Genomic DNA, 26,658 nt, shown 5'->3' with positions numbered 1-26,658 from the left:
AAGAATGTTGTCATACATTTACATACTTTAAACGAGAACAGGAGAGGCAAGGTTACCTTGCGTAAAAAAATTCCGTGGTTTCATATGTTTTATATGAGATCTCTGTGCAAAATTTTATCAAAATCTGTCAAACAGTTTGTCATGTATGATATGTTGTTATGATTATACCATTTAATTTTGTTTGAACACATTCTTATAAACGTCATTACATTCCAAAATACAAATATAAAAATTTCCAATACTTTATCCTTGGATCTTATAAACAAAAAATTGTCGTTAAAGTTTATCTTCTAATTTTATAGTCACATCTTAAACGATATCGAATCGACCACACTTAATACAGTTTCTTTTATAGAAAATGCCAAGTCTATATTCGTATTTACCTGTGGTCCACTAAAAAAAAATATTCATATGAGAACTGCGAGATATTGGAAACGATATTTTTGAAAATGTTGCGAGTTTTAAGAGCTTTCGTGTAATTATTATTTCACTTCACATTATATTTATGAGATATGCACTGGTTAATGGCATTACATAAACTGAGATGTCTGATTTCCGCCCTAGAATAGGACCATACCATGTCTTCGTACGAGATGGCTGAGGGATAAAAAGCCACGACAGCTGATGGGCATCGATGCATGCCAATTTGCACGTCAGTTTTCCCGTAATGTCACTAGTACCATTTACCAGTACTGTAAAGGTAATAAATGTCAGTATCTAGTAAGGTACTTAGTGTCGGTAGTACCATCAATGGTACTACCATCTATGGTCAGTAGTACCATTATCAAAGTTTAATCTAATTAAAATATTTTTATACAGAAAGTTGATTCTATTAGATCATTATTTTATTTATAAAACTTTATTGTTCCAAGTAAAAACATACTTTCTCTCCCAGCTATCCATTAGGAGAAACAGAGAAAAGTTGTGCGGCGCAAAAATATCTTAAACACAAATAAGTACTACCATATACTAAAATACAATAATAACTACATATATAAATTATAAATATAAATAGCAAAGCATATATACATAAGACTACATATATATATCAATATATGAATACATACAAACCAAATTAATACAAATCATGTCCAAGAAATACAGATAAAAGTGTAGTCATTATAATGAGATTGAAAAATCATCCTCATCTCCTTGATGGTAACATATTTTGTAGCTAAAATTTCGTTTCACTGGAACTAAATAACAACTTTTTTAGAGTCTTTTAACTAAAAACGATTAGCGATTTAGTAAAAATTGTGAATGGAGTTTGCTAAAGTCAAGTACTACAAACCATCAAAAGTCTTAACTTCATTTACATTCACGCAAAAGAAGTTTCAGGCACTGGTAGCCTATAATTCGGCTATTTAACATCAAACTGCAAGTTAACGATCCATTAAGCTATTCTAACCATCAAAAGTATCAGTTACCCTTGAATGATAAAACTGGTCTTTAATTCATTATAGTCTGTTTCAGACCGATTTAAACACATTGTATTTTTCTTCAAGAAATAAATAAGCAATTCTACTTTTAAAATGTCTCTCAAGTTGGTGTTTTTATTTGCAAAAACACGTATATATTGATACATAAAATCTTAAAACACTTTGCCTTATATCATGCAAATGTAGTTTCAAGAATAATTTTTCTACTTTTTGTTAACTTTGAATGTTCTTCAGCATTTATAGTTGACAGACCATTGGCACGCATCATTATTGACGAAATAAAGACAAAACTTATTTGGTTTGATACATCTTTTGAAATGAAATGTTATGATTAAAATATTGATTACTCAAAGTAACCTGTTGTTTAGTTAATATGGTGCCAGTAATTCGTCCATTAAATACTTATTGGTATAGTCTTAACAATAATCACCTAAATTGTTTGAATTTCCAGTCTAAAGTCGACGTTCTAAGTGGATGTATCTACCTGAGTGTTCTATCTATTCCTCACGGATTTTTGATTAAAAAAAAAAACGAAAGTCTTGCTGGTTTATAAAAATACAGTATTGCTAAATTGTGCCAGTAAAGGTTGCAACAGTCAACTTTGACGTTAAATTTAATCTGCGCGCCGCCGACGTTTAGATAAAACTAACGCAGGCCCGGCTTCGCTCACATAACCAATTTTACACTTAAACTTTTCTCGGGAATCATACTATTACTTGGTGAAAACAGCAAGAAAATCCGTTTTTGAGTTTATCGCGAACAGACAGACGCGGTAGCGCACTTTGTTTTATTATTATATTAGAATGACGTATTGCGTTTTTCTACGCAGCTTTAGGTTAACGTCCTAAAGTCAACGCCCCATCAGGGCAACTGACCATAAATAAATAGTAAGTTTTTGACAGAAAAAGAAACAAAATATCTCGTTTAGGATCCATTAGGCTGAAACTAAACTCGCCGAAGTCTAATTCAGTCGGGCTATACCGAATAATACATCATTTTCACTGTAATCGTGTGTTTACCCAAATGACAAGGCGCGTATAATGAAAATTCACAAAATAAGGTCGGATATTTTCCTTATAATCTTTGTGTCTGTTTCCATGAACAACGTCTTCAGATTTTTTTTTTCAAAAAGACTACTTTAGTACTTGGTTCCTTGCAGAAAATTCTACACTTGATGAACACGACATAACTATTGTGTGGTCTACAAATCAACTTGGGGCAAAAGTACATGTATGTTTGTAACGCGATAACTTTCGAACCGTTGGTCTGTTTTTGATGAAATTTAAAAGGTATTTAGGATCTGTCAATAGAATTTTTAAGTTCGTCGGGCATCAAACTAGGGTAAGTCGTTTTTGAAATATTCACAATTTTGTTAAAGTCTGTTGTGTTCGCGAGCGAACAACTAGTTACTATATTATAGGTTTCTATGTGAATAGGAGAATAGCTTTATGTGAAAGCAAATTATATCCACTATCCTATTTGATATGATACAAGCTCAAATTAAACGATCTCAAATGACATTAATGTAAATAGTATCTTTAAAATATTTTAACTTTTATTTATATTATTTATGGGGGATGATGCATACTCTCCATTGAATTTGCATATAGGGTTAAGTTTTCTATGAACACCACATTACAAATAATGTGAACTGATATTTTTACATGCATATAAAGTCTTTTTTTTCCGGGTGAGCTCGGTATAAGTATACTATGAATGTCTACCACGTAAAATACAAACATATAGCACTTTAATAATGTCCACACGTTGTCTCTTTTTCCCGTATCGTGTACGCATCGTGTAAAAAATAAGACAGAACGTGTGCAAGCAACGACGTGCTACGTTTTTTATGTTTCGTGGTAGCTCCCCTGGAGGAACGAATACTGATAACAAACGTCACAAAGTATTATGTCCTGCTTAACGTTTCTCGGTGTCTTTCGCCAGGAAAAACATTCTCTCCTATTTTTATTACTATTATGAAAAACATTCTTGAAATATTATGGCGAAGCGAAGCCTTCTTATAAGCAGTTAAGCGGGAAAGCGTACTTTTAAAAGTATTAATATAACGTTTGTATTCTTGAAAATGTTCTTATATTTTTCTTATAACACAAGTCTCAAACTTACTTTGGGGCTAGTTCAATCTATGTGATTTGTCCCTATATATTTATTTTCTCAATGAAAAAAGATTGATATGTGGTGTGATTCCCCCGGGGATGTCGTACGAGGCGATTCAAGGACACTATAGCCTAGGCAGCTTAGGCAGCAATAGCATTCCCAAGAAGGGTTGACCGTGCTGGTTGTAAAAACATAGTCGAATATTCAGTATTAAGGTTACTTTTTAAGCTGACCCCTGGCTTTGAGGCGTCACAGCCGGGAACACATTCGGTGGAGATGAGAGAGAGGACTCGACACTCAGCATAATATGTAAAGCGGTGGTGGCCTTTTAGTTAAAACGAGATTTTCCTATGATCGAACTATCCTAGGTTCGAATTTTACTAATGCCACTTAAGTTCGTATACTTTGAGCCACGTACGGATATAATTGCTGTAAGCAGTAAACAGCTCTAAAATTAGGCGTTGACTGACGCCATTGCGTCACGTGTGCCATTATTCAAAAAACGAAGATGAATCTGACCAATTAGCGTGCGCCGTTGATTGTAATGTTTTAACCAGAGTATGTAGTAATATTTAAAAGAAACACGAATGTGTGTTATGGACACATACCTCTAACCAGATTATGATATACACGATTATTATATATATATGCCATACTTTGGTTTTCTTCTTCAATTCGTTTGAGACCGTTGTTTATAATGGCGAAGCAATATTATTTGTGAGTTTTTACTTTGTTTTTATATATGGCGACTGGTTTATTTTTTTGCCTTTTCAATAAGCCTTGGAGCCCGTAGATAAAAAAGACAATTGAACAACAATACGATTGCAGTCAGATCGGGCCGTGCGAGAACTGAGGGCTCAATTTATTCATTTGTAATGAATATATTTACTGAATATATAACTTAGTTGTTTTAATCTAAAGAAGAATTTACAATACACTATCATACACATGGTTTTCTGCGGGAATGACTTTGCCAAGAAAAAATAGGCCTTTGCCCGGCAATGTGACACTAATACAAACTAGCCAAAAAATAATTAAAAGAACATTTACACCAAAAATCAATTTATATATTCCATTAATGACCGAATTGTCTTGTTGTTGTTGACTATAATTATATTCATATAAATTCGCGTAACCAGTTATATGAACAACGTGTTACAAATAAACAATATTTTTATTAAAACTAGGCATTGCAAATATTGTCAAGACCATGGAACAGGAAACAGGAAGCTTAAAAAAAAGATAAATGTGAGAACAAAACTCAAAGGCAAAAGTGTTTATTGCTTACAGCCACAAGTGTTAAAATTTACTTTCAACATTATATGCGTCAACCAGGAGTCCATTCTGATAATCCATGGAAACGTCTTCTGTCGTTTACAGTCGGGTCTAAACATATAGTACCTATTTATTTTCAGGATATCGCCAAAGAAACAACTCTTTTATAAGATCATATTCCTTATACTGTGTGCATTCGGCGGCGCGAGGCACAATTGGTGGGCTTTGGAGTTGCATAAGAAAATTGGAGTTTTAGTGGACATCCACGGCACGTTGTCCAGAGTGCTGTCTCCTTTAGCAGTTGTATTGCTTGTCCTGGCTTTCATTGATTATAAAACCCTGAGTTTTTATATATTGGGTATCATGTGTTCCATCTTGCCAGTCGCCATGGTTGTGTTCGTAAGTAATCTTTGGAATTGAGAATCAGAAATCAGAATAACCTGGAAGAAATGTTTTACAACGATGAGGTTGCTTTGCGTATGTCCTTGCACGCCTAATAAAGTCTTAAGTTATATTATACTATCTGCGCCCCTGGGCTTCGCGTGGGAATTTCGGGATAAATGTACCCTATGTGTTATTCCAGGTTATATTCTACCGATGTGACAAATTTCATAACTATCGGTCCAGTGGATTTTGCGTTCTTTCACGCAAAATCTAAAACAAACCTACATACAAATATCCTACCAAACTTTCGTATTTAGAATATTTGTAGAATGCAATATACAATTGCATTTTTATACGCATTATATTAATATGCAATAAAAGTTTTGTATTATAGTGAATGGAGAATGTGTGTGTGGTCTGAGGACCCACTTCTTGAAATTCTATGAAATTATGCTTGGGATTTAGTGAACATTCCAAAAGAATTGAAGATCATCGTCAAAATTTAAGAGCAAGGTTCCTGTCGGTGTAGTTCCATAAATTCCTTTCAGACGCCATTGTTTCTTTACCTTATGCGACACGACGATTGTTTAGCGTCCCTTAAAGTAAAAGAAGGAAAATTATTATTACTTAATAAATAATTATAATATTTCTTTTTTCAGATAAAAATAATGTCAGCCTATCTCAAAAGCTACCAGAAATTAATGAACGATTTTCTCGATAAAATACATCTCCACAGTTTTTATATGAGGAATAAAGAAAGCTTCACAAAATTGGTAAAAAATCAACTGTTTATATAATATTTCGTCTATTTTTAATAGGATCTCTGTGAAAATATTCATTTTCCAATAATGTTAATTGATATAATTTCAGGTCAATTCTAACATTTTCATATATATATATATATATATATATATATATATATATATATATATATATATATAAACACAAGTCTCGGACTTACTTTGGGGCTAGCTCAATCTGTGTGTTTTTCCTAATATAAAAAAAAAAAAAAATAAAAAAAATATATATAATAGGCTGGGCTGATTTTAAAACATTTTTGTACATAAAAAATAGTTTCACGCCCGTTAGTTTTTTTACATAAAAAATAGGTCCCGACGAGAGAACTCCTTATTACATGCACATGATTATTTGTCACGCATTGAACTACAAATGTCAACAAGATCTCTGTGACGACAATAAAAGTTTGTAGCATAGCAGTAAAAAAAAATCTACCGGTAAAAATGACATTTTTGTCATTTTTTTTTTTAAATTTCTTTCAGACTCTATTAGAAGTGGAGAAGTACACCAGACTCACCTTTTACTTCCTCGGTGGATTCCTCTCGATCGACTGGATATCTTGGATAGTAATACCCGTAATTAACAACGTGAAAAATAGGGAATTTGTTTTGAACAAGACAATGAAACTACATTCTTGCTTGTACTTATGGATGCCTTTCGATTATTATTATGATTACAACCGATGGTTTTTTATGCACTGCCTTAGTGGATATTTGGCTTTTGGTGGGTGTGCTATAGTCACTGTCTTCGACACTATAAACTTCGCCTTCGTCTTTCACCTTATTGGGCATATAAAGATATTAAAACACAGTATTAAAGTGAGGTTTGCAGAAAATAATATGAGCGCAGAAGAACAGAAAATGAGTTTGATTGAAGTCATTAAAGCACACAATTTTATTGCTAAGTGAGTATCGGATAATATTGTTTGTGTTAAAAGAATGGGTTCGTGAATTTATGTCTACACATGATTTACTTATGTATACTACCTGGCCCCCGTGATTTCGTTCCCGTTGAAATGAAAGAAAGAAAGAAAGAAAGAAAACATTTATTTGCCAAAAACATGAGTACAAATAGTCAAAATGAATTAGACCTACACCTTTTACCGAATATAGGTATGCAAATATAAATAAATAAAGAGGAGCATGCTATCCACTACAAATCCAAAACAAAAAAAGAAAAAAGAATTATAATGTACTTATACTAGCCCTAAATTATATCCGAGTCTATCATTAAAGAAATCATTTAAAGTATAATAACATGTATCAGTTAATAAAGACTTGAGGTGCTTTTTAAATAGATTTAAATTTCGGGATAAAAAGTACCCTATGTGTTATTCCAGGTTATATTCTACCCGTGTACCAAATTTCATAACAATCCGTCCAGTAGCTTTCGCGTGAAAGAGTAATAAACATACATATACACATACATCCTCACAAACATTCGCCTTTTTAATATTAATGGGATTGATAGCAGTTGCCTGCGACTTTTGTGGTAGTTATTCGACTGCATTAAAGGTAACCTATGTTACTTTTAAAGGGCTATCTGTGCCAAATTTCATCAAAATTGATCTAGAACTTTTAGAGTGCGCGCCGCCGCCGATCACCCAAAATAGTGTAGGTACTTTGCGTTTCTGCGCAAGTTAAACTTAACGCCAAAGTTGACTGGTGCAATCCACCCTAATTGTATATTCGTTATAAAATCATAAACATTTTTAAAATACACATCTTTTCTCTTCGTAAATATTAGTATGAACTCAAAAGTAAAAAAATCGTAATATTTATTAACTTTTTCAGTACATTTAAAGAAATGCAAGCAGCGTTTGGTATAAACGTTGCAGGGAACTATTTGCAGAATTTATTGGAGGACAGCCTTCTGTTATACCAACTGATGTTTTCGGTAACAGTATACATGTCTTACATATTATGCATTATATACATCCTTACATAATATCATAGTCTGTTAGTCTGTTCGCGATAAACTCAAAAATTAGATTGTGTGACTCCTGAGGAAGATTTAGGTGTGTAATTTATTATGTTTTTATTCGAGCGAAGCCGGGACGGGCCGCTAGGACTTACAGTATTATAAGTCAATACAGAAGCGGTGGTGGTGTAATGGTTAAGACGCCCGCCTGTGAATCAAAAGGTCCCAGGTTCGAATCCTACTCGTGCCACATGAGTTTGTATTGGTATACAAACCCATGTGGCACAAGTAAGATCAGATTGGTATCTGACTCATGTATAATAGTTTTCACCGTCCACCACTTGCTTCCGGTGAAGGAAAACATCGTGAGGAAACCTGCACACTGGTTTGATTCTTGTTAACTTGTGTGTGAAATGGAGAAGGCAAACCACTCCAATTAATAATGCCAAGAAAGTTGTTGTGTGTGTTTAATTCCACGTAATGACCACGACCCTCAGCCATGAGGAACACGACTATGAAGAAGAAGTCAAGGCAGACAAGTTTTTAAGACCTTTTGCACCTTTTTAAAGTTTTAAGATTTCGACTTTTGGGGTATGGATAAGTCATTAGATGAAGGAACATTTTGACACCAAGGGGCATTTTAGGAAACAGCGAGAATGTATTTCAACTGCGCTGCCATGACCCGCTTGTCGCTCACCTAGGACGAGTCTGGTAATAGACGTGGAATATTTCAGGAGAAGGGTGATAAAATCCCGTACGGAATAATGTTCATTGTGTATGTTGGAGAACTTTTCATAATGTCCTTTATCCTGGAGGAGGTTCGAAGGCAGGTAAGAAATTATGTTTACGCTAGCTGCGCCCCGGGGCTTCGCTTCCATGAGAATTTCGATATAAAATGTACCCTATGTGTTATTCCAGGTTATATTCTACCAGTGTAGCAAATTTCATAACAATCTGTCCGGTAGATATCGCGTGAAAGAGTAACTAATAAATACACACATGCAATAAATATCTTAGTAATATTATAAATGCAAAAGTGTATGACTATGTAAGAGTGCACTTTTAAGCTGTTGCCCACGCCTCCATTCGCGGCAAAAAGAAGCATTATCACTCTCATTCTCCAGTTCTTTAACTTAACCGAAACTCAATCCAGTGGTTCCAAAACCAACCTCTGGTTTGAATTGACTTGTCGTGATGTGAAGTGATGGTCAGATCAAAATATATAGGACACAACCGGCCGCCGCCTGCTTCACGCCAACCCTCCTTGGTAATGTTATTGTTGCTTATAAGCTGCCAAGACTATGTGTCACTTAGACTATTTTAAGCGATACCTATTTGGAGTGGTCCTATTTTAAGGCTGAACTACACGCTACTTTCTCGAAATTATCTCGTCCGTTATGTTTCAGAGTGACGACTTACCAGAAGTGTTGTACAATATCCCGTGGGAGAATATGTCGCTGTCCAACCAGAAGATGTTCAGGCTGGTCCTACTGAGGGTCCAACCGACAATGTGGTTCAAGGCTGCGGGCGGTCTCAGAGCTGGCATTAAACCTATGATGTCGGTGAGATTAATATTTAGCAAACAATACGACCCTTTTAGTCTCCTGTTGTATCAGATGTCTATACTTTTTATCCCTTAGTCACCTCGTACGACATCCAAGTGGGATTAGTGTGGTCATACTCCAATGCGGACCAAACCCATCTTGTGCAATAAATAAAGGACGAAAAATAAATGACTTATGCGTGTAGTTTAGTAGCGCATTATTATTGCCAGAAGATAGCATTTCAGTAAAATTTTATTTATTTAATTTTTTTTGGTTTGTCAACAATTGTTACATTAATGATACAAACACAACTTATATAATGATAAAAAGCTAACTGCACAACCTCTTACTGACAAACACTAATGGAGATTATAAAAGTACAAAACAAACTTTAATATAAGCGTTTGTTAGTTTGTGATTTTGTGAGTTTATATGTTTGAGGCGTTTAATCTCCGAAACTACTGAACCGATCTCCGAAGATACTTAAAAAATCTTTCACCATTAGGAAGGTCATTATCCAAGATTGCTATAGGCAAAAAAATATGTATCTAAAATTTCAATTTTATCTCAAAATTTCAAAGGGAACGAAGCGCCGGGCAACATCTAGTCTTAAATAAACTTAAAATATAATATAAACTTAAAGTATAACATCTTTTATGTACTTACTTGCTGAAAAGTCCAATGTTTTTAAAGTTCCTGTCTTCAGAAGTTTTATAATTACCTATTTGTCGTAATTTTTTTTTTTTCAGATAATGAAGTCAACATTTTCCTATTATGTTATGCTGAAATCGAGTGTGGAAAACTAGAAGCAATTAAAACAGCTATTTAAAATGAATAAAACCGTCATCAAGCATTCAAAAACGCTGTTCTTGTCGGTGGCTATCTGCCATTGATGTTATCTCCGTATACGACACGCTGTCTCTTTCAGCCCATCCGTGAATCCTTAGTGGCTTTTTTTCCTTCTCTTTTCCTCACAGACAAAACGTGAAAAAATGTTTGTTTGGATGTCGGTAGTTGATAAATTTATGATCATAATGAAATAAATTCTTTAGAAGCCGTTGGCTAAAAGATATATATATATATATATACATTCATCATCATTAACAGCCATTTAAACGTCCCCACTATTGGGACACTGGCCTTCCTATATGGCTGTAGACACAGTCCAGTTCACGTTATGTGAAAAATGTTTGGATGTTAAAAAAAAAAACGTTAAAAACGTCAAATAAATAGATACAATACAAATTTGTCATTTTATGTAATAAACAGGTATAAATAAAATAAAAATGTGCACGTTACGGCGATGTGATTGACATATTATTGTAGGTAATATTATTGTATGATATGCCTTCGGTAAATCAAAGGTCATTCGTAAACCTAAATTTCATGACTCGATTGTTAAATATGAAATACATTTAGCAAAGAAAAAAATGTTACTAGTCAATAAAATTTAAGGGAAAAAAGCGGACTAAATCAAGAAATTTTGCATTAATAAAACGGGAACTCGATTACCTTTCATTTGCGGAGGTCGGAGGCATGACTCTGTAACGTGTCAATTTTGAGAACTATTAAGGAGATTTACATTTTCAGTATTTTAAGCCTGCCGCGGCGAGATAGCGGGATCACGTCGTAAAATTGAATTCCTCGATTCCAGAATATGACGCCGTTCCACAAAATAACCGTCGACCTGGATTCTTGCGTTTTGGGACCTGTTACTTTCACTTTTTTGGGTTTGCAACCGATAGGTTCATTATGTAGTGTATGTAATCAATTGATTGTGTACTAGCTGATGTCTGCAACTTAATTCGCGTGGATTTTATCACCAACACTCTAGCACCAGTGAATTGTACCTACATACGAAAGTGAAGGTGATTGTTACTTAGTTATGAACACACATCTGGTCGGTTCGCTAGAGTATAGCATAAACTGTTCCAGTTTTCAAATATATACATACTTACGTACCCTACATGTTGCACCAGTTTAATAGTCATACAACAACAACTTTATTTGTTAAAAAAACAAATTTAAAAACCGACTTTCAATATTCATTTCGTTACAACTTTAAATAAAAACAAATACTAGGTTGATTCGAACAAATCCCTTTCTGGGATTTGTTTAAGTCCGCATTTGTACTCGTCACTTTCTTTATTTTACTGCTCTCTTTGTATATATTTTCTTCGTGCAATAAAGTGTTTACAAACAAACAAACTTTTGAACGGATGACCACACATTTCATGAGACATGGCTAAGAACACTCGGGATAAAATTGTCTATAAAACTATATGAAAACCGGTTCATCCTTTTGGGAGCTACGATGACACAGACAGATACACAGACGTTGGGTTAAAAAAAGTTTAATTCGAATCCGTCCAGTAGTTCTCGAGATTTACGTGTACAATCAGACATACATGTAACCCGTCTCAATTGGTCAGACGTAGGTGTGGTTTTTATCATCAAGGTGCAGCCGGTCTTCGATATTTAGACCTAGGTATACCCTGCTTGTTCAGCTGTTTATCTTTTCTCGTACGACAACACAAGGAGGACTGAAATTCCACATGGCTGGTCTAACTACTAAGGATGCCGAAAACCGTGCGAAGGACCTTGGGCTCCGACGCTTTATGGCTGCGGAATAACCGGGAAATCGCTCAAGACAAGAGGGAAATCGATCATTAAAACTGACATTAAAACTATTGTTAACCATGAAATTAAGTGATAAATGATTTTTGTATAACCTTGATGTGCCTATTTCAAGATCATCAAAACAAATTCACACTCATATGCGTTTATAACGCGACAATTTTCTGCCATTTAACTACCAGATCATTAACGCATTCAGAAGTATATAAAAAGCCTGGATTTTTGCATTTACAAGTATTATCAGGTCGTTCAACATGTATCGTGTCTTGTTTTTGGCAGTTGTGTTTTTGGCAGTTGTGTTTTTGGCGGGAGCTACGGTGAGAAAACTTTATTATTCTGAAGAAAAAGAATACCGTACTACAACTATTAGATACCGTTATCTAAAATTTATCAACTTCACAAAAACTGGCTTTTGCCCACAACTTTGTATGTGAGTAAAAATCCGTTTCCCGTGGGAATTTCAGAAAATCCCTTATTAGTGCTCCCCTACACTGTGCTAGGAAACTACAAACCAAATTTCAGCTTTATACGCCCAGTAGTTTTGGCTGTGCGTTGTCTGTCAATCGGTCACTCAGTAACACAACAGTTTTATATATTACTATTATACTATTGCAGCTTCCAATATAAAACAATTTCGATAAGAAATTTGATGTTAACCAGCTTCCTAAAAATTAATGGGAATGGTATTTTTATTGAGAATTAAAGGATTTTGCAAATAACAGTACTTATTAACAATATACCTAAATCTTTCATATTTTAGCTGACCATTTCGACAAAACTTACAAACTTAAGAATTTCCCTTAGTTTTATTCAAAAAATCGATATATTTTTATTTAATAAGGTATACAAAACAGGTTACAATTAATTTAAACAGATATATAACAAAAGTTATGAGCCAGACTGTGACCTAAAAGCGTGTACACACAACATGACAAACATATGAAAATATAGTTCCACAAAGTAACAAAGTGCTAAGCAAACAATTTTTCTTTTTTTTTACATACAGTTCCCGTTTTTAATTAAAACCATTGTAAAAATTAAAACTAAAGTAGGTTAAACATAATATAGTATATCAAAGCTCAGTGGATTTTATTTATAAAAGTATTTAGCTATGACAATGAGACCGCCTTTTGCACAATGTATGTAATTAATTATGTCATGCAATGTGTCATAGTAGACTCTGTACTACAATGTAACGAATTTGTGCAACAAATGTATAGCATTGGAAGTAGGTTTACTTTGCTAATTTTGTTTATATTCTGCAGGCTGATATCACAGAAGATTTGAAAAAATGCGAGAGAGTTATCCATCCAGTAAGTTTACACATTTTATATGTCGTGTGCTCAACTTTTGGGATCTCTTTTTTTTTTTCGCATAAATTATTTATATAATACCGTAATTACCCCCCAAATGTACAATATATATTTTTCAATAATGATTCGTTCACAGAGGTCACACCGGTGCTGCAAGAGGGACCCTCCAGTAATATCACCAAAGCCTGACCTTAGCGCTATCAAGGAATGTATGCAGCTGCCAGGGAAACCACCTTCTGTAAGCGCTTTCGACATTCTTCACAGTCGTATTTCCTCACATGGCTGAGGTTTTTGAGCTTTCTGTAAGACGCCACATTTGCTCTCTCCTTTATTTGATCTAAAAAAGCCCTTCTTGGCTTCCCTTTTTCACTTTTCGCTTCTAATTTACCTTCTATCAGGTTTTTAGTTAGATTATCATGTCTAACATTTTTTTTTAAATGTCGAGGATTTAACAATTAATTTTATAATTCTGAAATTTTAAAATTATTAATGATTAATTTTAAAATTATTAATAATTGATTTTAAGATTATGAATGATTAATTTTAAGATTATGAATAATTAATTTTATGATTATGAATATAATTAATTTTAAAATTATGAATGATTAATTTTAGAAATTATGAATAATTAATTATAAATTTCAGTGCGAACGTCATACATGTATAGCAATGAAGCGCGGAATAGCGACGAGTGACGGTAAGATCGACAAAGTCGGTCTCCAGAAGAAGCTTGACGAAGACTTCTCAGATAATCCAGAGCTGTTGAAGCTGATGAAGGAGAAGTGCGTCGATGGAGACATATCAAACTATGGAGAAACCGACATGTGTGAGCCGCTGAAATTGATGATTTGTATGGATTTCCAGTTTGCTGCAGTATGTACCCTAATCTATATCTTCTTAAGCCGTATCCCTCAAAACTATGTATAAAGTTATAGGCTTTTTAAGATGAGACTCAGCTAACCAATCAAATTATGGCTTTGTGGTAAATATACATATATATTTCGGATTGGCTGCGTCTTACTGCGCAGAGATTGTAGTAGTTTGTAGCTTTGGTAAATATCATTTAATTTAGAATATGACGTGAAAAAGGCCTGTGAAGGCCAAATTTCTATTGTGAAAAGTGAATTGTAATATTAGGGTGAGTTGCTCCAGTCAACTTTCACGTCGAATTTAAACTGCGCGCCGCCGATGTTTGGGCAAAATGGCGTACCTTGCGTTTTTTTACACAGTTTAAATTTATCGTCAAAGTTTACTCCACCCACCACTACCCATTTTAAGATCTCTATAGATGGTTTTTAATATTACTTAAACTACCTATTTTTTCAGAGCTGTCCGGAATGGGACGATACCGGCGACTGCGCAGGCCTGAAGGAACTAGTAGCAGAATGTATGAAAGAATAATTCTAAACACATTCATTATAATTTAATTTTGATCCTATTAAACTGATTTAGGTTTGGTTTGATTTGGCTGACTGGTACAAACGGATTTATTTGAATAAAATATATTTGCATTTTAAGTTTTTGTTTTGTTATGTCTATACTCTTTCGTATCGTGTGTGTTATAGGTAAAACAGGTGTAAGATTTTATTCAAGTCGCCTAAAGGCATTTGACATAATTTTTACGACTACCAACCTACTATAAGAAAATTATCCTTATCCCTTTTTCTTCCTTGCGTCAGGGTTGTGACGACATGAATCTCGTTATTGTTAAAAATAAACCACAACATTAAAATTTGAAGATTGTAAAGGCTGTGATTTTATAAGCGGCCGCTAGCTATCTGCTCTCCTTGGGAATGCAATTGTTGCCAAGGCTATGTGTCCATCGGGCACGTCGCACGACCTCCGCGAGAAGATTTGGAATGGGTTTTTTCCAGGGCAGAACCAAACGCCACTAGTTTTGTCTACCCCGCAGGGCGAAGACATTACGTATCTTTTTATCTTCTACTAGCGACCCGTCCCTGCTTCGCTCAGGTAAAACTTTAATAAATTATACATCTAAAACTTCCTCAGGAATCAAACTATATATAAATAAAACCCGCATCAAAATCCGTTGCGTAGTTTTAAATATTTAAGCATACATAGGGATATAGGGACCGAGAAAGCGACTTTGTTTTATACTATGTAGTGATAGTGAAGAGTGAGTTGCACAGTCAATTGTGACGTTGACTTTAACCTGCGCCCCGCTACGTTGTTGAGACAAAATTGCGTGTTTATCTTTTTACTTAGAACGTCGAAGTTGAGTGTCGCAATCATACCCTCATACTTTGTAAAGCAAAACGAGCGAATGAATTAATCTATTAGAGAGGGAGGAAAAATTTATTTTCTGTTGAAACCCGATAAACGCGCCCTTATTATCTCCTTGAAGCCATAATACACATCTTTACATGATAAGTTACTGATGCTGATTAATTTTCAAACCTTTGCCTTTGATCAATATATAATTTTTTTAATAATATTGAGATGAAAAAATTCTGGAATCGAGCGGTAATCGAACCCACGCCTCTCTCTATCCGGGATAACATCTTTGCATAAATAAATTCAATTTTTAACCCCTGACGCAAAAAGAGGTATGTATAAGTTTAACTTGTCTATCTGGTGGTATCGTAGCTCCCAAACGGTTGAACCGATTTTCGTTTAGTTTTTTTTTTTTGTGTCACAGATAATTTTAGCCATGTTTCATGAAAATCTATTCATCCGTTAAAAAGTTGTAGCGAAATGAATATTGAAAGTCGGGGAATTTTCAATAAATATATAAAATAAAATGCGTTTATTTCAGGCATAATGTTAGCAATAAAAAAACTTAAATTCTATGTTAGTAATAAACACGTTAATAAATACTAGTATCTTTGTCGAGCTGGATGCGAGTCCAATGCAACATAATGCCACTGTCCACATCCAGCCTCGCCGCCACTGTCCACAGCAGGCTGTTGGAGCTGCTCCTCACCCGGTAAATCAGAGAGGCTATCCGCTTCCTAATAATGGCTGAAAAGCTGTCCACCCCAGCCTCAGCCAGTATCCCGAAGCACTGCAGTGAGGTCGCAGCCCCAACAGTCCTCGGAAGTTTAATTTGTCTGACAAATAATTATTGTTATAAGTATTCGGTAATGACAAGTACTATTGACTTCCTTTTCTATTAAGGCACTATTAGATTAGCCGCACACTAGAACGCTCTAGGAATTACCTATCTACACATATAAAACCGTAAGTGGGTTATGTCTGTACATAGAATATAAAATTAAAAAAAATTGGCTGTAAGAAATTTAAAAAAAAAGAAATATCAGATTCCGAAGTTGCTCACATCATGTCATGTGCTAGTAAAGAGCTGACAGTTTCCAAATAACATAACACACATTTTCCAAGTATAGCTAAGAAAAATCTCGATTAAATTATTTTTCAAATATAAAGAAGTAGGTAGATCACAAACGATTCGACGAAGTGATTCTAGCCTTTTACCACTACTACTAATATAATCGGTGCTATTAGAATAGTGTTCTGAGAGGAATAACTTTGAAACATGGCATGAGTGAGGTTCCCTCTATTATGGTTGAGCTAATGGTTAACTCGTGAACGGGTGCTGCCACATTATGTACATTATGTACTTTTATATATTATTAGAAAGAAAAAAAAAACATTGTAAGAAACAATAATGGTAAGCCGATCTGGCATGATAGGGACCAACACTGTTCAAATGAGTTTCTTTCGGCATTTCTTCTCAGCAGTGGTCGTTCCGAAATGCCAGTAGTTTGTAGCTTGTGTGAAATAACTATAAATATAAAGATTGACGAGAAAAAGTGCCTGTGAAGGTCTAATTTCTGAATAAATGATTTGATTTGAGTAAAGACTTCCCTGCTAGAGATTCCCAACCACATTAAAGTAAATTATATAGCATAGGCGAATATTACTGCCATTAAATATTTAAATATGTTAAAATCTCCTATTTCCGTGCAGTACATACGTTTATATATAATAACAATAATAAGAGACATTGCATTGTGTATGTATCATTACAATAAATAAATAAATAAATAAATATATTAGGACAAATCACACAGATGTCAATGTATGTATATTTCTCATGAACTATAAAAGTCGAAGAGATAAAACGATAAATTTATTGTAGTGCAACATGTATAGGCTGGTACATATCACTTTAGCTGTAATTCTGATAAAGGTATGTAATTTTGTTGATATTATGATTGTAAAATAATTAATATATTTACAATCATAATATCAACAAAATTATTTAGAAATATTCTAATATTTCTAAATAAAAATTAAGAAAACAAAAACCAAATTGGCGTCGTCCATTTAGCACTCAGTATAATAAATCCTCGGCCAAGTCGTCCTCAGAACGAATATAGAACTTATTTTATTAGTTACTAGCTTTTTCACAACTTCGTATGTGAGTAAGAATCCGTTTCCCGTGGGAATTTCAGGAAATCCCTTTTTAGTGCTCCCCTACACTGTCCTAGGAACCTACACACCAAATTTCAGCTTTCTGCGCTCAGTAGTTTCGGCTGTGCGTTGTCTGTCAGTCAGTCAGTCAGTCAGTAACGCAAGAGTTTTATATATATGGATAATATGATGGTGACTTGGTCGTGTGCGTATCGGAATGAGTGCATTATGGACACAATAATATAACATGATTATTTCTCTATATCTTCCTGTAGGAACTTGTCCCGTTAGAGAACGAAATAGGTATAACAAATCTCCATAAAAAACAAATACATTGACAAAAGGAGTACCAGCAGGTGGGCCTAATCTTTTTTTCCGACTAACACTGACTGTGTTACTAATAAATAAAATGATTATCCTATATAGATCTCTGCCGGGGATCCAGGAGAAAGTTGCTCAAAAGTAATGACAGATGTGAGTGTCTATTCCTTTTTTTTTTCCATTATTTTTTTTTATCGTAATACCCTGATTACTCATGTTATGATTTCTGCTTCACAAACTTAGTTAAAAGATTCTTTATTCTACATTTAGTTGTGTTTCATTGATTGTTTACTTTATTATCTTGTACATTACAATCAATTATAAAAAAAATAGCGGCTCACCGCGGCTTCGCTCGGGTGAAGCCATAATAAAAGGTAGCCTATGTCACTCTTGAAGGCTTCGTCTGTCTCTGTGCTAAATTTCATCAAAATCGGCCCAGTAGCTTTTTGTTTATTCATTACAAATAAAAATCTTTTCTCTTTATAATATTAGCATGGATCAGCATGACTATGGAAGTATATAGGATCAATATTAGATAATTAGTTAATATTTACTATATATTAAATTCATTTCGCTTTATTATTATGTACTATATATATAATTTAAATCAATATTCAAAAATGTATGTAAATATAATAATAACGATTATGATTTTCAGCCTAAAAAAGCCATGTCGTGTTGCAAAATACCGGCAGTGAATCAGGACCATAAGGGCAAAATGGACGAGAAGAAATTTGGTAACAAGCTCGAGGAATGCATGAAGGCGTCTCCAGAGTCTGAAGAGAAAGAAGTTGGTATATTCTATTCACATTTAATTAGTTATGCTCGTGTTGTTTTCCATTAATTACTAGATGCACATAAAACTTCTTACAATTTTATGCACAAGCGCTTTATAAAATAGCGCCATCTTCTTTATAAAACGCCATGGACTGTCATACTTTTTGACCAGATACCAGATTCGGGAATCGGGTATTTTCGGGATAAAAAGTACTACATATGTTAATCCAAGATATCAGTTACCACAATATCAAATTTCATAGAAATTGGCCCGGCCGTTTGAGCCTGAATAAGTAATAAACATACTAACAACTTTAGCTTTTGTAATATTAGTGGCGTATTGGTTCCTGTGGTGGCCACTTTCACAGTAAAAAGTTTCTATCCATTGCATCGTAGCAGCAAAATGGCGGAACCAATTATGATCTATGATCTCAAGAGTTTTTTTTTTACTTGAAAGATTTTTATTTATTTATTTATTTATTTATTTATTCATTCATAAGCTTAAATCTATCTTTACAGTTTTCACCAATGCAATAGACAAGCATCCCATTTCAATTATTATTATAACTTATGATATACAAAGCCGTTCTTATGAATTCGCTCATAGAACATGAAAACAGGTCTATTCTTTCGGCAATCTGATTGAGATTACGAAACGCGCGCGTCAGCGGGGCTTCGCGCAACAGGCCGGTGCGGGCCCAGGGCACATACAGCAGCGGCGGCCGGCGACGGCGCCACACGTACCCTTGGGGAACACACAGCCTCAGCGAACAGAGCAACTCGGGATTATGAGCCGTTCCTCGAAGTAATTTATAAATATATAGGGCCAATGATACGTCCCTCCTCACCCGCAGTTCAGTGTATCCCACCATACCAAGAACAAATAAGGTAGGATACATCAATGGGTAGTACGGATAGACACCATATAACCTCATATATAAATACCGTATGAATTTATTCTGGATGCGCTCCAGCATGAGACTATATTTAGCTTCATGTGGAGCCCATATAGCTGCGTTACTCTCTAGATGGCTTCTGACTAAGGCATTGTACAAAGACTCGGCGGCTTTAGTGTTAGTGAACCCATGTACTCGTCGCAATATAAATCCTAAATTCCTAAAAGCTTTTTTTATTACGTTTTCAATATGCTTTTTGAACGATAGGTTAGCTGTAAAGGTAACTCCTAGATCTTTCACTTCCGAAACCTTTTTCATAGTAACATTGCCTACACTGTACTCATACTCAATGGGTTTAATTTTTTTTGTGAAGGTAATTGTTACACATTTGGCTTTATTAAATTCTAGTTTGTTTTCATAAGCCCATGAAACTATCCTATCAATATCTTCCTGCAATCGCTCGCAGTCTGCCGCCTCTTCTATACTGAGCGACAGCTTCAGGTCGTCAGCAAACAATAAACAGTTGGAGTGCTGGATAACTGCTGGTAGATCATTAACCAATATGAGGAACTGAAGTGGACCCAAATTGCTTCCTTGACTCACTCCAGATCTTACTACATAAGGCTCAGACTGGTATCCAGCGTAGTCCACATACTGTTGTCGATCTCGCATATAATTAGACAAAAATCTGAGCAGATGGGGCGTACATCCGACTCCAGCCAACTTTCTCAAAAGCACATCGTTGTCAACAACATCGAAAGCTTTCCGGTAGTCAAAGTAAGCTACATCCACCTGGCCTCCCTCGTCTACTATTGGTACGATTCGCATCATGTGGTTCAGCAGGTTGCTCGTTGTACTGCGGCCCGGCCTAAATCCGTGCTGCTGATCGCAAAGTTGGGAGCTTACCTGCTGGAATATGCTCGTCTGTATAGCCGAATCGAATACTTTGGCCGGTACCGACAAAACTGCCACTGGCCTAAACTGTTCCATGGTACTGCTAGCTCCAGATTTAGGCACGGGAACTACTCGAGTCAGCTTCCACTGGTCCGGGAACATTGCTTGTACTAAACAGGTATTATATATATGTAGCAATGGTTGGGCCAGCACATACCGACAGTCCCTAAAAAAAGAATGCCGGGATTCCGTCCGGGCCGGCTGACCGCTTTGGTTTTAGCTTTGTCAGTGCCTTCTCAACATCTGTCAACTGCAGTTCTCCGAGATGTATCCGCGCTGCTCCGTTCACGTTCGCCTCCGCCATGGCTGCGTCAATATTAAGTTCCGGCTGCTCTGTACTGTACACGGAATGAAAGTAGTTTGCAAATTCTGTACAACATTGTTCTTCCGTTAATTCGGAGCCATTTTTCAAAATTATTTTAGATGACCTTTGACCCTTCTTGGATTTTATATAATTCCAGAAGGATTTCGGGTCTTCTGTCAATTGACTTTGAACTTGATTCCGGTGTTGCTCTTCCGCTACTTTAATCATATATTTTACTCGAGACCTGCACCGAGCAAAGTTTTCATAATCTTCTCGCAATTTACTTTGCTTATACCTCTTATGAAGGGAAACCTTTAATTTAATGTCGCGAACTATTTCAGCGGTGTACCATTTCGGGTAATTGTACCTCGATGTTACACGCACTCGCTTTTTAATCGGAATGCAATCATTAAAAATGTTAGTAAAATTATCATAAAATACATCCAAGATATTTTCAACATTATTTAATTTATAAATTGAACTCCAGTTTATGGCAGCTACTCGAGAGTATAGTAAGGGAAAATTAGCTTTAGCGAAGTTCCACTGTACCCGAGACTTTGAGTTTTGTGGCACGACCGGCTTACTCGACTCTTGCAGTTCTGTAGTTACCTTCGCCCGTCCCCCTGTCACAGTTATGTCAAGTGGAGGATGCTGCGCGTCTATCGGCACCACAGCGTCACTCGCGAGGCATACGCTAACCCCTTCCAACGACGTTAAAACCAGATCCAGCTGACGACCGTTACAGTTAGGTATTTCATTTCTTTGAGCGAATCCACAATACGACTTAAAACATTCGTAATAATTAATAATATTATCATTACTAGAATATAAATTGAAATCTCCAATTATAATGACACTATTAAATTTAACAATAATTTGTTCAAGTATTTTAAACAGTAACAAGTACTCGCTCTCGTTGCCATCCGGAGGAATGTAAACAACACAACATAAGCATAGACATCTATCGCGTAAATATACCTGTGCGCAGATAATCTCAAACGTATGGTTATCAACGTTGACGTCACTCGGCATCGGAACGGACCGCAGTTCGAGCCGCGGTGTGGCCACGAGAAGCGCGCCGCCTTGCTTCCTGCCATCTGTCCTGTCACAACGCAGCAACTTGTATTCAGGGGGAACTAATTCCGCATCGTGGATAGAATTATTACACCCGGTCTCGGTGATGGCAAATATGTCTGCGCCTGAGGATTCTATCCCTGCGTAAAAAATTTCCAACTTAGTTCGAAGACCCCTAACGTTCTGGTAGTAGATATTAATGGTACTACGAGGATACGCGTGATTTATTGGATGGTCTACGAAAAAATATCCACTCGCTGTACTCCACATTTATAGGCCAAACGTCTGACTGGCACAGTTTTTCATAGAAACGTTCTGGTACTCCAACCATAAACGAAGAGTAGTCTCTGTCCGTTTTAGGTGTAATTTTCTCAATTTGTACCGGTACTTCTTGGCCACAGATTTTTTTAACGTATGTTTCCATAGCTTCTTTTGTAGTTTCTTTTTTTAACCGCCACACATGCAGATATTTTTTCTTCTCTGTTCCTTGAATATCTAAGATATTGACACTTCCTCCTTTTTTAACTTCCGTTTTATGGTATCTGCCCTTTCTCTTTGTTACCTGTACCCAATCATCTTTATCTTTGTTGATTAATTCTGGCATTGACTTAACTAAATCATTATTTCGGTCTTTGCTCTTGGTCTTTGAATTGATAATAATGGGTTCTAATACTAGCGTATCGGTCGTAGATTTCGTGGCCACACACGCAGACACTTCTACCTCCGCCGATTTTCTTTGCGCTACTTCTTTTGTGGCTAATATCAGTTGTTTCTTATCATTCAAAGTCTCCACAGCCTGCTTATCCTTTTCAACCAAACAAGCTTCCAAGTATTTATTTCTGTCCTGCAGTGATTTTACTATGTTTTCGAGGGCTTCTACGGTTGAACTTTTTTCTTGGGCTACCGTCAGTTGTTTCCGTATTTCTTGAAGCTCGATTTCGGACTTGCAGAATCTGTCTTGCAATTGCTTGTAAGCATTCATCTGTACATCAAATCGTGAATCCATCTGCACTCGAAGCTCTCTTAATTCTTCCGCCACTCTCATTTCATCGTATGTCAGTGATATATCGGCTTGATTGGGACGACTCCCTCGCTCGGTGTTTACATAACTCGGCGTAAATATTTTATTTAGTACGCTAGTTCTTACGGGAGTATCTGAGTTACCGCGTTTCGGGTTGCTGCACACACACTCGGGACATATCCAGCTGACCTTTTGTTCTTGGGTAAGTTCATCAAATGCCTCCTTCGCTATTCCCAAGCACTTAAGATGGTATAACTTCATGCATTTTTCTCTAGAACACTCCATGTAGCAAATATCATAAATGACTTTATCACAGCCATTACATTTAGTATCCATCTCGAGAGAATAATAAATAATTTATTCCGACGCGCAATACACACGTCCGTCACTCGCGAGTTCCGGCGATTTTAATTGAGAGTTAGAGAGATAGATAATTTAATTGAGAGTGTTCTTTGATATAAAAATAAATAATAAATAAAATAAATATATTAGGACAAATCACACAGATTGAGCTAGCCTCAAAGTAAGTTATACTAACTCAACGATACTATATTTTATAACATACATATATAGATAAACATCTAAGACCCGGGCCAATAAGAAAAATACCATTTTCTATCAAGATCGAACCCTGGACCTCTCGGTTCAGAGGCAAGTAATTTACCACTGCGCCACCGACGTGGCGCGTCGTGTTATGTTTAGATCTGTGTGTTCAGTAGTTTGGAAACCATCAGTTATTTTTTAGCTTATGAGAGGAGAACAACTTCAGTATCTTCAATTTTCTTCTTCTATTCTTGTGTTAGGCTCCATCGTTAGCCAAAACGATGAATTTGCCAACGTCACGGTTGAGAATAGTAGGTATGGATCTAATCGAGTTTATTGTTTTCTCTATTACAGTGCTCAGAACGAGATAAGTGCGTTGCCAAAGTCATGGGCCTGACCAAAGACAATGGCGATGCTGACATGGACGCCATTAAAACGATGTACGAAGAAAATGTAAAAGATAGGATGGATCCGATACTTTATGAAAAGACCAAGACGAACTGTATAGATCACAAGCCAAAAAGCGAGGAGATGTGTTATTTCAAGTATTTGGAAGTTTGTGCTCAAATGTATTTCATTATGGTAAGTATGTTTACCACAAATTGGGTTCCCGAAGGGCGCAGGCGACGAGGTAGACCACGAACTAGATGGCGAGAAGATTTAGACAAGTTTCGGAGTGGTTGTCAACAAATGGCTGAATGACCTTTGGAAGACAGAAGGGGATGCCTTTGCCCAGCAGTGGGACACAAAATACAGGATATAAAAAAGTATGTTGAAGAATGGTATGTCGTTCCTCTTTGGAACCTTTGCACTTTCTCCTTTGTCGTTAGAGGCGACTAAGGGACACAGACTTGGTATATGCGTCTGTTTTTTTACGATTACCCGGGCTTCGCGTCGTTACAGTCCCATATTTTACCGGGAACACGCGAGTATGAGATAGGGATGACTCTGTAACATCGTGAGAAAACCTGACTGATACGAAATCTTGATCTTCGACGTTTTTAACCTCCGACTACAGAAGAAGGGAAGATATAAGTTTTATGTGTCTGTGTATCTGTCTGTCCGTGGCAGCCAATAGGCTAAACGGATTTGAATCTACTTTTTGTTTTGAAATATAATGTAATCGAGAGTGTTCTTAGCTACGTTTGCAAATGTGTCTTCAGGTGTTTGAATACCATCAGCTAACGAGATGACGCCAGTAACTCCGGAGTTGGGTGTTTTTTAAATATCAATACAATCAACTTGCTGTAAAGTTAATATCACATCTAAATTTATAAATTCACCACCATTAATAGATAATTTCATGATTTTAACGGGTTTTCCCAATAATATGTAGGTAAGTATAGTAAATGGCACTTCAATTTACAATGGATAGAACTATATACAAAGGCCGTAGAGGCGAATTTGAAATGATTTTGAACAGCTGTTGAGCATGCGTGAAGCTGTTCTAAATCTAATCGAAATAAAATTAATGAATTTATTTTGTTATTGAATTTACATTGGAAATGACTATTTTATTTTTTATTTTGTTTCGTTCCAGGGTTGCAAAGAATGGAGTGATGAAGATTCTTGCAAAGAAATAACGGACCACGCCCACGAATGTGCGAAACAGATCTAGATACTACTAGGCTTGTTTTTTGACGTTATCAGTTCGTCAGCGATTAATAGACATTTATTAGCGTGTATATTTGGTTTTCATTTCACTGCTGGTGTGATAAACTAAATATGTTTACTTCAGTAGCACAATATAGTAGAAACCGCGAGCGACAGCTTTTTCTTTCATTTTTTCAAGTGAAACTACTATAGGTACATGAGACAGATTGGTATACAAACTCATGTGACATATGTCGGATTCGAATCTGAGACCTTTCGATCTCAGGCGGACGGTTGACCTAACCACTGGACCAACATTAAGAAAATGCAAAAATTTCATAACAATGTGTTTTGGATTATAAAAGTTAAATGCAAATAAACTATATGAGGTAAAACTAAATAAATAAAACCCTTTAAGCATTAAGATTGGAGGGTTAGGATTAAAATGGCATGTAGTTGATACGGTGTATGGAACTTGAAATTTCGAGTTGCATCTTAAATCAAAGATCTGTGTTATCCGGCTAGTGTTGCCCAACTGTCGATAATATTACTATCGATTTAGTCACCGAACTTTTAGAGCCATATCCCATCGCTGAGTGGCGCTTCGTTGCGACAACACAGCACATTTTAACTCCGTCGTACTCAACTGTTTTCTATAAGTTTTGATATTGGCTTTTTTTTTATGTACGCCGAAACTCCTTTTTTAGTGTTCTGTGTTGATCCTTCAACGGATGTCAATGTCATATGTCAAGGATCTAAGGTGATGTTTAATTTTTTTTAACACTTGAGTTGAGTACATTCCATTCGATTTTTATTTAAAGTCACTTAATCCACCGATCAAGAAGAATTAGCCGGCAACCGATTAATTTAAATGACGACATTTGAAAAAATATATCGACGTTAGAATTTTTAAAATTGGAAAGAAAAAGAAAGAAAGAAAAAAAAACAACATTGATCTTAACTGTTATTATAGTTACATTAGTTTAACTGAAGTTTCGTACAACGTATATAAATACTAATACCCGAATTCAAATTCGAGTTACCTATCAATATCCTATTGTTTTCTACAGTTATATTTTAATTTATTTTAGTGTCAATTTATTTATATTCGAGGTCGATAGAATTATTGAAAATGGCTCAAAAGAAAAAATACTTTGATTATGCGTGCTTGCTTACAATGAAGACGGGCACTAGTTCTATCGATATTATGCTAGACTATCCATTGATCATCTGTGACATCACTAATCCAGGCCAAACGTTCAGGTGTGGGCAACCACCACACGTCATATGAAAACTTACAGGTCTTGAACGAGTTAAGTTTTAGAATTACTTCATTTTACGACCTTCCCTGACAA

General features: G+C 35.6%; 3 protein-coding genes across 4 annotated transcripts; 2 read left to right on the top strand and 1 right to left on the bottom strand.

Annotated features, from left to right (window-relative positions):
• Positions 1-4,233: 4,233 nt before the first annotated feature.
• On the top strand, positions 4,234-10,442 carry LOC128676344 (uncharacterized). 2 transcript variants are annotated; one of them, XM_053756406.1, is made up of 8 exons: positions 4,234-4,271; positions 4,970-5,228; positions 5,873-5,986; positions 6,494-6,915; positions 7,805-7,907; positions 8,666-8,761; positions 9,338-9,489; positions 10,225-10,442. In XM_053756406.1, exons 1-8 carry the CDS (start codon positions 4,252-4,254, stop codon positions 10,226-10,228), a joined length of 1,170 nt encoding a protein of 389 aa, XP_053612381.1. In that variant the 5' UTR covers positions 4,234-4,251; the 3' UTR covers positions 10,229-10,442. The 2 variants fall into 2 exon arrangements, with proteins under 2 accessions (XP_053612381.1, XP_053612380.1); XM_053756405.1 differs by having other exon boundaries at positions 9,338-9,493.
• Positions 10,443-12,351: 1,909 nt separating this feature from the next.
• LOC128676352 (uncharacterized) lies at positions 12,352-25,395 on the top strand. Its single transcript, XM_053756416.2, has 9 exons — positions 12,352-12,429; positions 13,378-13,425; positions 13,562-13,663; positions 14,071-14,298; positions 17,546-17,596; positions 18,247-18,294; positions 18,800-18,931; positions 24,065-24,292; positions 25,251-25,395. The coding sequence occupies exons 1-9, from the start codon at positions 12,367-12,369 to the stop codon at positions 25,326-25,328; spliced, it is 978 nt and encodes a 325-aa protein (XP_053612391.2). The 5' UTR covers positions 12,352-12,366; the 3' UTR covers positions 25,329-25,395.
• LOC128676346 (uncharacterized) lies at positions 22,352-23,573 on the bottom strand. The gene has a single exon (XM_053756409.2). It carries the CDS (start codon positions 23,501-23,503, stop codon positions 22,352-22,354), a length of 1,152 nt encoding a protein of 383 aa, XP_053612384.1. The 5' UTR covers positions 23,504-23,573.
• Positions 25,396-26,658: the final 1,263 nt, after the last annotated feature.

Source organism: Plodia interpunctella, chromosome 16 (assembly GCF_027563975.2).
Source record: "Plodia interpunctella isolate USDA-ARS_2022_Savannah chromosome 16, ilPloInte3.2, whole genome shotgun sequence".
Lineage (NCBI taxonomy): Eukaryota > Metazoa > Arthropoda > Insecta > Lepidoptera > Pyralidae > Plodia > Plodia interpunctella.
The sequence above is the reverse complement of the archived record's forward strand: the minus strand, read 5'-3'. Positions and strand labels throughout refer to the sequence as shown.

Excerpts from the sequence above, each read along its gene's own strand:
- LOC128676344 (XM_053756405.1), top strand. The coding sequence starts at position 4,252 with ATGGCGAAGCAATATTATTT. Across the intron at positions 5,987-6,493 it reads AAGAAAGCTTCACAAAATTG|ACTCTATTAGAAGTGGAGAA; the intron begins GTAAAAAATCAA and ends AATTTCTTTCAG. Across the intron at positions 9,494-10,224 it reads GCATTAAACCTATGATGTCG|ATAATGAAGTCAACATTTTC; the intron begins GTGAGATTAATA and ends TTTTTTTTTCAG.
- LOC128676352 (XM_053756416.2), top strand. The coding sequence starts at position 12,367 with ATGTATCGTGTCTTGTTTTTGGCAGTTGTGTTTTTGGCAGTTGTGTTT. Across the intron at positions 18,295-18,799 it reads GCTCAAAAGTAATGACAGAT|CCTAAAAAAGCCATGTCGTG; the intron begins GTGAGTGTCTAT and ends TATGATTTTCAG. Across the intron at positions 24,293-25,250 it reads CTCAAATGTATTTCATTATG|GGTTGCAAAGAATGGAGTGA; the intron begins GTAAGTATGTTT and ends GTTTCGTTCCAG.
- LOC128676346 (XM_053756409.2), bottom strand. The coding sequence starts at position 23,503 with ATGGATACTAAATGTAATGGCTGTGATAAAGTCATTTATGATATTTGC.